General features: G+C 38.7%; 1 protein-coding gene across 1 annotated transcript in view; it reads left to right on the top strand.

Moving 5' to 3' along the window:
- The window catches only part of LOC139361668 (uncharacterized), a 196,339-nt gene that overhangs the window by 154,021 nt on the left and 29,474 nt on the right, over positions 1-12,844 (top strand). The window contains exon 5 of the mRNA XM_071090460.1: positions 1,123-12,844. This exon is cut by the window's right edge and continues 16,495 nt beyond it. Within this exon, the coding sequence (XP_070946561.1) occupies positions 1,123-1,403 (281 nt within the window). The 3' untranslated portion in view covers positions 1,404-12,844. The remainder of the gene's footprint in view (positions 1-1,122) is intronic.

Raw genomic sequence — 12,844 nt, 5'->3', positions numbered from 1 at the left:
TCTGAATCTTGGAAAGGAAAGGGAGGGAATATCCAAATATCTTATATGGGGTTCTTTGACTTCTAATAAATAATTAAAATCTTACACACAAGGTATTTAAAGCATACAGATGATCCTACATTTGTCCTAACAGATCACAGTGCCGTGAATTAACGGACATCCCTTATGTGGAAGAAAATTTTGCCACTGTGCTTTTAGTTACCTCCTCTTCTCACCTACTGTCTCCTGGAACATTCTCTCCCTTTTCATTTGTAAGGGGTCTTCTTGAGCCTAAAGTTTTATTGGGCCTCACTTTTTGCTGCTTTGTTCCTTCGCCAGTTCTGGGCCTTTTTGCGGAGTGTACTATAGGTTGAAAAATGGAGAAAGCACAACTCCAAAGCTACTGACCTAAGAGTAACAAGGTTATTGAATTTCCCTGAGTCCTGCTGAGGTCTGATCCTCTACTCTTTAAAGACCATGGCTGGGGAAGACCTAACATTCACTCCAGGTCACTTGGAGTTTTCAGTCTTTGATGATGGAAGCTGGAAATGCGGACCTTATACCCTAAGCAATTCTTCATTGGCCAAACCCTCTTCCCCCCACTCCCCCCCCAAAAAAACCCAAAACCAAAACAACCAAAAAACCACTGCCACCTCTTTATGACCAACCATAGTTTCCGTTTAATCCTTCAGGAGGCACTTATCTACTTAATCCACTATCATATTGTAGTATCATGCTAAGCATGGAGTCAGTATCAAGGAGCAAATGGCCTCTGGCCTTCTGGAATCCACCCTACCTGGAACTGTGTGAAGATTGTCTTTGGATCCCTTTGCCTTGCTGTGGTTCCCTCCAGCCCATGCATTTTGTCTTTTCTATCTCCTTCCCTATTGTTTTATAAAGTTACATCAGGCTGTTGAGTGGTGGTGTTTTTACCACTGTCCCATAAACAAATACTTTTTACCAGTGTCCCATAAACAAATACTTTTAATAGCCTTTTGTTGGTGCTAATTTGTAAGTGACCGTTTTATAGCCACAGTAAGTACCTGTAAAGTTGGGAGACAAAAGAGAATTATGTTGTTCTCATGCTAAGAAAGGGCAGCATTAAACTCCTCTGTAACCTCTTTTCTGCATTTGTTGACCAAGTTTTAACAAGGATAGAAACAGAAAATAGCAGCAAAGGAAGATGTGGGATCAGAGAACAAGGACCAAAGATGGAACCAAGTTATCACGAGGTGGGTGAACAGAAGCATTCTTCCCTCAAACATCCGTGTTCTTCAGCTTGTCCCATTTCACCCTTTCCAAACAAGAGCAGGTTTTTAAACAGAAGAGAAGCAACGTTGAATAAAGAGTATATCAGAACTCTCCATAATTCATACAACCTCCAGACAAGTTCTCAGGTCTACTGGTCAGAAAACACGTGGTGACATTCACTACTTTTTTGTTATTGTAAAGATTCTGTGAGAGTGTGGGGCTCAGTCAAACTTTGTAGGGAAAAATAAGCCACAGTCATAGGGATTCATTCATTCATTCATTCATTCATTCATTCATTCATTCACACATAGTTTTGTTTCTATTATGCCCCACTGTCCTAGGCTCTGGGGATTAAACAGTGACCAAAAATGATAGTTGCTTAGCCTCATGGAGCTTGCAGCATATTGAAGGGAACAGAAAAAACTCACACAGGACTGTGCAATGTGCATACATAAGATACTCTGGGATAAGTGCCGTGACTGAAATACACAGAGGGCTGACATACAGTTGCATGTTGTGTAAGAGAGACTTGGCGTTAGGTAAGGTGTCTAGGTCAGCTGTCTCTGAGGAAATCGCATTTCAGCTGCGACCTAAAAGATTAAAGGGGGTCAGAGAGTGTCCTAGGCAGAGAGGAGAAGAATATGTGCAAAGGCCTTGAAGCTGAAAAATTCCTAGGCTGTTTGAAAAACGGATAGGGGCCAAGTTGCAGGTGAAACGGATGTGAGAGCGAGTCTAGTTATTTCCATTTTATTACAAACCGCACATAGGGCCTTTAAATGTTCCAGAATTTTGATTTTTTGTGTTACCTGGGAGAGAATGTAATTTTGTTTTCATCAAATCTTGTTTTTACAAATACCTTTTACATTTTGGTTTCATCTGAGAAAGCTGACCGTATAGTGCCCCCGTGTGGCCGAGTGCCGTATTACATGGTTCATACTGTACAATCTTTGAGGCATGATTTTAGCAAAATTCTTGTACACCTTTTTCAGTTACTCTAAGTCACCTCTAGCTGCTCTCACTCAGACTCAAATATAGAATTTTATTTATTTTTATTGTTGTTGTTGTGTTTTGCTACTTTCTCACATTCCACTGTGGAATGGACATGCGCTGGAGCACAGACTCCAGTGGCCTCAGGAGCCAAGCAGATTGAGAACAAAAATGAGTGAAGCCAGACTGGATCTGAAACAATAAAAGACTCTGGGAAATTTGGAGACACAAGTTACAGAGAAAGACTTCAATTTTATGTATTTACTTTATAAATAAGTATGACAAAATAGCCCTAGGGACCATTATATTTTTCAGTCTCTGTCTCCAGATTTCTACTTTTAGCAAATGTACATGGTTAATTTCTCAGTCAACACCACAAATGCTTTGTATCCTTTTGTACATTTTGACTATGTTAGAACTGATTATTTTGTGCATCAAATTGTCTATTTCTGTTTCCGAGTTCAACATTTTGCCACGGGTTTATTTTGGAAAGTATTTCAGCAATCTTTGTTGGTTAAAACCAAGCACTCTATAGCTAGTTGTTGTTTCTTTCCTCCTCTCCCTTCCTCTCTCTTCCTTCTTCTTTCCTAAGGCTTGAGCCATTTTTCATTAGGAGAGGTTTTTTCTTTTTGTTTTTCTTTTTTTGACGAATTACTGCCAGTATGCTTTATGGAATGCAGCTGTTGAACTTTATCTCCTGCCTCTCTTTTCATTAAAGTCGTCCCCCAGTTGTTTTCTGAGGACCTCTTCACTTTGACTGCCAGCACTGCTTGTATACCTTTTAAGTCAGAAATTGAGTGGTCTGTTCAGGCACATCTTTATCCAGTTCCTGCTTTTCGTATAAGGATGTTTGTGCTACATGCAATTTTGTTGACTTTTGTAGTGTAAAACTTTGTTTGTAAATGAAAATATAGATTTACAGCTTTCCCGGTACTTGTCAGGGGCTATAATCACAAATTCACTGCAGCTCGATACTTCTCAGACACATGGGTAAGAGAAATATATTTATGGAAGATGGTCTGGAGGAAATGAAGCCATCCATTTTGCCATGTAATCTAAAATCGATTTCCAGATTAAGTGAGACCATCAAAAAATGCCTAACTGGCCGGGCGTGGTGGCTCACGCCTGTAATCCCAGCACTTTGGGAGGCCAAGGCGGGCGGTGACTCCGCCAAAAAAGAAAAAAAAATCCTAACTGGACCACATCATACTGGGCCCAACACAATTGCTTCTTACTGAAATGCTTTAGCCATCATAAAACATTCTCTTTATGAGGGGCCGTAGGAAATATTTTCTCTTGTTTCATATTGGTATTTCTCGTAAATAACTAGAATATATTATGTATGGTCTTGTTACTGGTTATATTTTCTCCTTTCTGCATGTTAATTAGAAAACTCAAAGTCAAGTTTGTGCTCTACCCTGACTTAGTGCATGATTCGTCAAAGTATCCATTTGTTCATTGACCACATTTCTGACACCATCTTGCTTCCCTATTATTTTATTTCCTAAAGGTTCTTTCTAAAGAGTTTAAATATTTTATATTGCTATATTGTATGCATTTGCAAGCAACTTAAATGCATTTGGAACAGAAGTGATATATAAGTAACAACCATAGGATCTCTGTCAATGCTGTACTTAATTATAAGAACATAATTCCTGGCTGAACAGTCTGTAACCTAAATAAGAAAGAATTAATACACCCTATAATTCCTCAAGAGCTGAAACCTCCCCCCAAATACATTTTATAAGCCATGCTAATCCTATTTCTCAGTGCACAAAGGTTGAGCTTGTGGACTAATAATTCGTTAATATTTCTCATTAAAAATATAGCTAAATAGGGAGAGAGGAGATGGAAAGAACCAAAAATATTCTTTTAAGGAAAATATTTGATCCTCTGCATCCATTTATTAAGGCTAATATTCATTCTCCATTTCTCCCTGTCCATCTCGTTCTACGAAAAGACCTAGCTGCACTCAACATGTGTGTGACATTAATAGACGTTCGTGACAGAGATTGCCCTCAGTGCGGACTGACAACACCGTGTGGAGGCGAGAACGAGTCTTGCTTATCGCTTAGGATCTGGATCTGTGGTCGGCTTTGTCATCCTACACAGCCCTTCTGGGATTTGTGAGTGATGACAAGCCTCAGCGATAATTATATTAAAATGCTTTTAACTTAGTGTAAACATAATTTAATAAGATGTAGATGTTCCAATAGGCTAGCCTTGAATTCAGTCTTGAGACCAGAGACAATATGCTTGTCTGCATGACGTATGCCCAGAAAGTATGTACATTCTTTGAGCCCAGTTAATTTCTACTAAGAAGTGTGTTAGTCTCTGACCTAATAATCTAATCTGCAGATTACTACATTTTTACTGCAATAAAGAACTCTGGGGCTTTTAAAATATCAGTAAGGTTATCTTACCTGCAATAGTAAATACTACTGAAGTTACAACTTTGGAGAAATTATATTTTTTAATGAATATGGATATATTACACCTGTTTGTTATTAGAGTAGCCCTCAAAGTTGGTGATTTATCAGTGAGTTGCTGCCGAATAACAATAGCTTTATTGAATGTCTGCTTGATACTGAGCCTCGTATTAGAGGCTTTTCATATTATCTCTTTTAGTCCTTGTAAAACATTTTATGGAATGTATTGTCAGCACTTTGTGAATGAAAAGTGGAGTAAATTGTTTGCATTCCCATAGGTGGGCAGGTGTTCTATGCTAAAAAGAAGAAAATGGTTGCACTGACATCTCTTAACGTATACACACACTTCCTTTGCACAGTGGGGTTTAGTAAAGCTCTGTCTTCTGCTAGAGATAGAGCAACTCTGATTGAAATCATACAATTTTAGATAAAATTAAAATTAAACTTGTATTTGTGCAACTTGAAAATTGTGACTTTTTCATGCAGTGACAGGGAGACACACGTCATGAGCGGCACTCAGGTTTATGTTTTAGAGTGGGAAACAGATAGTGATAAGGCAGGAAAATGAGTTCGTACATAAACTGCAAATATTTTAACTTAATATCGTAAGCAGTAAATGATTAGTCAATAGTTTTGATCATATGAATGATAATTTGAACATGGCAATATTGCAGCCCTTATGCACTGCAGATGAGATTACCGAGTGTCACACTGGTTGAAAAAACAATATGGAATTATACAATCCCTTTTAAGATGCTCACAACCTGTGATCCATCCATTTGATCCCTAAAAAGCAAGGAAGCTCAGACACATGTGCGTCAGGACACACGAGAGCACCATGGCAGCTATGTCTACGGTGACAGGGCACTGAAGATTGACAGGAGAATAAGTTAACAAATCATAGCATGTTTACAAAGGGAATACTACACAGCACTGTGAATGAGAAAATGGAACTGTGAATGTCAGCAAGATTAATCTCAGGAACCCAATGTTGAATGAAAATAGCACACCACAGAAAGATACATACTTCTTGAGTATACCTGAATAAAGTTCAAAGCATGCAACACTAAACAACGTATTAGAGGCACTTATGATGGTACAACTATTAATAAAAATAAAGAGGAATTAAAAACCACACAAGATACAGGATAATGGTAATCTGTATGGGGGAGAGAGTTGTCAGGATGAGGGACCCTCAGGGACCCTAAGGGTTTTGGCAACTTCTTATTTTGGCCTAGGTGGTGTGTGTAAGGGGCCTCCTTTTCAGTTTAATCTTAGTGTCTCACATTATCACAAGCATTTTTTGGTTTTGCTTTTTTTTTTTTTGAGACAGGGTTTTACTGTGCTGCCCAGGCTGGGGTGCAGTGGTGTGACTAGAGCTTACTGCTGCAGCCACGACCTCTTGGACTCAAGCAATCCTCTCACCTCAGCCTCTGGAGCAGCTGAGACCACAGGCACATGCCACCACCCCAGGCTACCTTTTTTTTTTTTTTTTTTTTTTTTTGTAGAGACAGAGTTTTGCCATATTGCCTAGGCTGATGTCAAACTCCTGGGCTCAAGTGATCCATCTCCCTCAGTCTCCCAAAGTGCTGGGATTACAGGCGAGAGCCACAGAGCCTGGCCACAAGCGTTCCTTTAGTGTATATGTATTAAATACTCCAACAAGGACGAACAATGAGAAAATATTTAGGCCTTAAATATTTTCTAAGTAATTTATATCACACTCTTTAGAGAAGCACCTCTTCTTAATTTATTCTTTCCACATATTCTTCTCTGAATTTAATTCATAAATGTTATTGTCCAACATTCTCTAATTTGTGCCACTTTTTCATCAAACAAGGAAGATATGTGTGTGTCCCTGCACCCTGGGTGGCATGCTGCAAATTTTTCACTCCTGATAGTGCATAGTCCCTCTCTGGAAATCAGGTCAATTAGTAGTCTTCTGTATTTTCGCCTCCTGCCCCAGCGTATTAATACAGTGCTGCAATACAACCCGAGCATAGCAGAGCTCTGACGAAATGAGCACAGAATGGTTTTCTGACAGTCGTTGGTGGCTGATGCTTGCTATTCCCCAGTGTGATGCTTAATGATGAGTGTCAACTTGACTGGATTGAAAGATGCAAATAACTGTTCCTGGGTGTGTCTTTGAGGGTATTGCCAAAGGACATCAACATTTGAGTTAGTGGACGAGGAGACACAGACCCACCCTCAATCCGGGTGGCCACTGTCTCATCAGCTGCCACTGTGGCTAAGATAGAAGCAGGCAGAAGAACGTGGAAGGACTAGACTGACTCAGTCTTCACGTCTCCATCTTTCTCCCGTGCGGGATGCTTTCTGTCCTCAAACATCAGACTCCAAGTTCTTCAGCTTCTGAACTCTTGGGCTTACACCAGTGATTTGCCAGGAGCTCTCGGGTCTTCAGCCACAGACTGAAGGCTGCGCTGCACTTGTGAGGTTTGGGGACTCGAACTGGCTTCCTGGCTCCTCAGTTTGCAGACGGCCTGTTGTGGGACTTCACCTTGCGATCATGTGAGTCAGTTCTCCTGAAGAACTCCCATTCATGTATACATCTATCCGATTAGTCCTGTCCCTCTAGAGAGCCGGGACTAGTACACCCAGGTGGGAGGTGCAGTTAAGGTTATAAATACCACCCGCCGGCTGGGTCTTGTGGCCACCGCATCTCTTACAGTGTTTATTTCTCCATCAGGTTCTGCAAAGCCTGTGTCCTTGCTGTGCTCTCCATCTTCTCTCTCAATACCTGATGGCCAGAGTTGTTCTAGATCTTCTTTGCCTTTATAAATGGCTCCCTTCCCTCCTACACCTGATTCCTTCCAACGGGGCTCAGCAGGTGAAAGGGAATCCACAAAAGTCTTCTCTAATGAATATTGCTGTGATGCTTTTTGAAATTACTGACATTCCTATCATTTTCATTAAACAGTGAGGGTAGAAGCTTAGAGGCAACTCTTCCTGCAGAAGAACTGTTCCTTACTGCCTGCCCATATTTTAAATCTGCAAAGGTTGGCGATACATTGATATCCTGTGATGAGCTTATCCCACATCATCGGATGAGTTTTCTTCTGCTCTTTCATATTTTATCATGTGTAGGATTGTTTTTCCCTAGATGAATCTTGTACTGTTTGTTATATTTACTTGTTCTTATATATAGTGCCATATTGCCTAGGCTGAAAAAAATTTACTTATGCACTTATTTAGTGCCTCATTTGAAAAAAATAACAGTTTCAGTTATTGGAAACTCTAAAATACATTTTCGTCATGTCTGTTTTCTTTATTTTAAAAATGAAGTACCTTGGTATGTAACTGTGTTCATGTCACGACAGTTATAAGTTCTAGTCCAAAGCTCCTCCAAAGAAGCACCTTGTCTTACACATCTCAAAGGAATTTAGCTGATGAAATAATTTGAACTGATCAAGGAAGGGATAAAATCCTACTTTTTGTAGACTTTGTTTTCACATATGTATTACACATGGACTATATTATAACAATGTTTGCAAACATTACTTTTAAGTGTATTAATCACTGTTTCTTACAAGTAAAATGCTGAAATAAGCTTCTTGTAATGGGTGTAATCTGCAGAATCTTGCAGATTAGTATCACAGAAAGCATGTCTAGTTAATGCAACTATTATTTTCATGCAAATTTTGTGGGTCTTTACCAATAATACATATTTGTCACCACTCTCCTTGACAGCAAAGAAAAGAAAAAATAATAAATATCTGAGAAAAGATCAGGTACACTTATACTACATAGGCAACGGTATCCTTTCATGTCATTAGTTGCCTTGCACTTTAAACCTGTGACAAAACACGACAAATTTTAGAAGGGAAAATACTGTAAGATAAATTATATACCTCTAAAGACTGTATTCCTATAAATTTAGTTGATAAATCTCAGCTTATTTAGAGTTTTGAAGAGATATTTTCTCTTCAATGAAGAAATCTCCATAACTGAATGATCTAAATTTCAATGACAAAAGAACTGTTAAAATATTTATAGAAAATCTTTCCTTTAACAATTTTTAGGTCCGAAATATGATTTACTTTTTCATGAAATGGGAATATAAATAATCATACACACTTTTACACACACTTTATAAATTTAAAAGTTCTCAATCTATTTTATAAACTATATGTAAGCAACTATGTCACAGGATATGTTGAGAGCTACAGCGGTAAGAAAAAGTCAACAACCCTTGACATGGTGTAGGAAGGGGCAGGATGTCTTCCAGGAAGAGATGCTAATTCTGTTTAAAATTAAGAGACAATGGAGTAATGTAATCCCAACTTTACCCTGGAAATTGCACCATTTATCATCTAGCATCAAATGTGTATGCTAGGACTGACTCATGTACACAGAAATGATTTCTGTTCTATAATAACGTTAATTGGTGAAATAAAATATGGGTTTAATTTCTAGCCAAGAAATGCTTGGTTAATCTAAATTAGTAATGTTTGCTTATGGAATTTCATACCCCAATTATTTCATGATGCTGTCCTTGAGATTTTTTTTTTTTTTGTTAAACTGTCTGCATGATACACATTTTGCATGCAATATTATTAAAACGTAGGGTATCTCCTTATTTTCTGATTAAAGTAAAATTTCCCAGTGTTTCTGTAAGGACTTTGGCAAATATTCTTGCTCCTTTATAAAACAAAATGTAAGAACCAGAAATCTTTGTAATCTTTCACTATGTTGATGTCTTTTTATAGCAGATTTCTCAGGAATTACTGTTTGTTGTTCCAAATTGAAATTTTCCCTGCATAATCTGACATTCATATCTTCAAATCTGATGTGATAAACTGAACAATCTCTTTGTAAGTGATATTTTGTAAAGCTCATTCCGTATTTAGGACAAGTGAACACAAAGTCATCACCTTCAAAATAGCAAAGTAGTCATATCACATGTTAAATTGACTAGGGAAATTATAAATGTTTGAAAGTGTTTAAGTCTGGATTTTTCCTCAAGAACTATGAACTTTGGTTATTTATATTTGAAAGAAACTAGTTTTATGAATTGCACTTTAATTTTGAGATAATTATATATTCCTAGGCAGTTATAAGAAATAATACAGAAATATTGTATTGTCACTTGCCTAGCTTCCCCCAGTGGTAATGTTGGCCAAACTACAGGACAATATCATAACAAAAATATTGACATTGATATAATCCATTGAACTTATTCAGGGTCAGTTTTACTTTTTACATGAAAGTACATGATTCATTTAGTTTTTGTTTTTAAAATAAAATATCTGAGGGCCAAGTCTGTTGACTTAGTTAAGTTTTACATCTAATGCAAAGTTACTAAGACTTAGAGAGCTTTGAGAAGTGCAATGTTATTTCTAGAGTTAAATTTAAATAAAACACTTAAAGTCTGAGACTATTTTCTAGTTGTAAAAAGGGTTAAAACTGCATTGTAGATGTTCTTTTTCTTTCATTTTAAAACCTAAACAATGTTCTATTCTTTAAAAGTAGGTCTTCATTAATAAGCAAAGATTTGCTACCACTGTGATGAGAATAACATGTATGTATATTTTGGCATTTGGATACATTCGCCATGACATTTCTTTATATTTGAACTATTATTTCATATAAATAGAAGTCAAAAGAGATGTTATCATATGCTATAAAATAACTGTCTTCTATAATGTAGGATGCACTAGGAAAATAGTGAATAAAATATCATGTGCTGCTTTTGGCATTAGATTTACCACACATTAAGATAAATGGGTTCATTAACTTCTTCCACCCATCTTTTTTATTCTGGAGATTAACTTCATATTACTGTGATAAGGGGCAGATTGCAATCCTGCCTTCCTGATGATATATCTTCTTGTATGAACTCTTGCTAATGTAGATTAAGTAGTCTAGCAGATACAGTATTACTCATAAAATCGCTTTTCAGAACTTTTTATAGTTTAACGAACATTTGCCTATTTCCCAAATATATAGTGCAAGCATACTAAAGTCAATAATCTGTATTTTATATACCTATTATAATTGTCTAACAATGTAATTTATCTATTTGAAACTAAATTAACCAACGATATTAACAAACATGTATGATATGGAAATTTTAGTTTTATGTCTTCATGGAAATATGTTTTCAGTCCTGTGTTTTAGTAACTGAGAGTTACATTTTTACTTGAATATTTAAATGTTATATGTAATTATCATAATAAGGCAACCTCCATCATGAATGAGTCCGGATTCGGTGAGGTGAAATGTCTTAGTTTATGTTTGTATAAATTGTATACAATATTGTATAAAATATTTTATCTGAATTTAGTTCTTTAGGTCAGATGGAAAAACCTCTCCTGCCCAGCCCTACCTCCAATAATTGGAAAATCTACTTACTGACATGTCAAGTCACTTTTCTTGAGGAATAAACTTCTAAAAATAGTAGTCATAGAGTGAGTTTAGACAGAAATTCAGAAACGGTCAGCTAAAGTTAACTAGACCTCTGTTGTTCATTGCTATCATGGCTTTCGTTTTTCTGTCCAGCCAAAACTACTTCTAGTTGTAGTCCCTCCAAGTTTAATGCCTTCTTTCTTACATGCGTATTGCATGTTGTCACTTATAAGTAGGAGCTAAACAGTGGGGACACATGGACATAAACATAGAGATAATAGACACGGGGAAATCCAACAGGATTTGGATTATGTGTTATGTTATGTGCACAGGATTTCAAGTTAAGTCCTATGTGCCTATCAGTGGAGATCCATAATAATTATTTCCAAAATAATTTGAAACCTGGAAGTTTGAAATGCATTTTTGGCATATTTTATCAGGAAAAGTTGGAGAGAAGAGCGGAGATTTTCTAGCTGTCCTCTTGGTATGTTTGTTTGCGGATTAGCTTGCACAAGTTGACACATCCTGTGTCAGCCCTTAAACCCTTAAGCTGAAGTTTGGGGAGGGGAGGAATATCTGGACACATCCTTAAGTTGATTGATTATCGATTTAAAAGGGGAGCATATTAGTCTGTTCTCATGCTGCTAAGAAAGACATCCCGAGACTGGGGAATTTCTAAAGGAAAGAGGTTTCATTGACTCCCAGCTCCACAGGGCTGGGGAGGCCTCACCATAATGGCTGAAGGCAAATGAGGGGCAAAGTCATGTCTTCCACGGCGGCAGGGCAGACGGCGTGTGCTGAGAGGCAAAGTCACGTCTTCCACGGCGGCAGGGCAGACGGCGTGTGCTGAGGGGCAAAGTCACGTCTTCCACGGCGGCAGGGCAGACGGCGTGTGCTGAGGGGCAAAGTCACGTCTTCCACGGCGGCAGGGCAGACGGCGTGTGCTGAGGGGCAAAGTCACGTCTTCCATGGCGGCAGGGCAGACGGCGTGTGCAGGGGCAAAGTCACGTCTTCCACGGCGGCAGGGCAGACGGCGTGTGCTGAGGGGCAAAGTCACGTCTTCCACGGCGGCAGGGCAGACGGCGTGTGCTGAGGGGCAAAGTCACGTCTTCCATGGCGGCAGGGCAGACGGCGTGTGCAGGGGCAAAGTCACGTCTTCCATGGCGGCAGGGAAGAGGGCGTGTGCAGGGGACTCCCCTTTGTAAAACCATCGGATATCACGAGACTTATTCACTCTCAGGAGAATGGCGTGGAGAGTCACTGCCTCCATGATTCAATTATCTCCCACGGGCTCCCCCCACAGCCTGTGAGGGTCATGGGAGCTACAGTTCCAGGTGACATTTGGGTGGGGACACAAAGCCAAGCTTATCAGGCAGACCGTATTCATCGCCACCATCATCTTTTTACTTTATTGATCTTCTTTTCTAATTGCAGATTCAGAGGTTATTTGTTTCATGGCTGTTACATGGGTGATGGTGGGGAACGGGCGTCTAGTGCACCTGTCCCCCAAATACCGAACATTATACTCCATAGGTAGTTTACTAACCCTTATTCCCCTGTAGCCCTCCCCACTTTTGGAGTCTTCAGTGTCTGGTATTTCCATCTTTATGTCCACATTCCCCCATTATTTAGTCCCACTCGTGAGAATGTGAAATGTTTGATTTCCTGCTTCTGGGTTTGTCCGCTTAGCATAGTAGCCCCCAGCTCCATCCACGTTGCTGCAAAGGGCATGATTTTATGATTTTTATGGCTGTGTGGTATTCCATGGTGTATAGATACCACATATTTTTATCCAATCAACTGTTGACCACCAGCTTTTTAAAACAAACTTG

Source organism: Macaca nemestrina, chromosome 2 (assembly GCF_043159975.1).
Source record: "Macaca nemestrina isolate mMacNem1 chromosome 2, mMacNem.hap1, whole genome shotgun sequence".
In the NCBI taxonomy this organism is placed as follows: domain Eukaryota; kingdom Metazoa; phylum Chordata; class Mammalia; order Primates; family Cercopithecidae; genus Macaca; species Macaca nemestrina.
The sequence above is the reverse complement of the archived record's forward strand: the minus strand, read 5'-3'. Positions and strand labels throughout refer to the sequence as shown.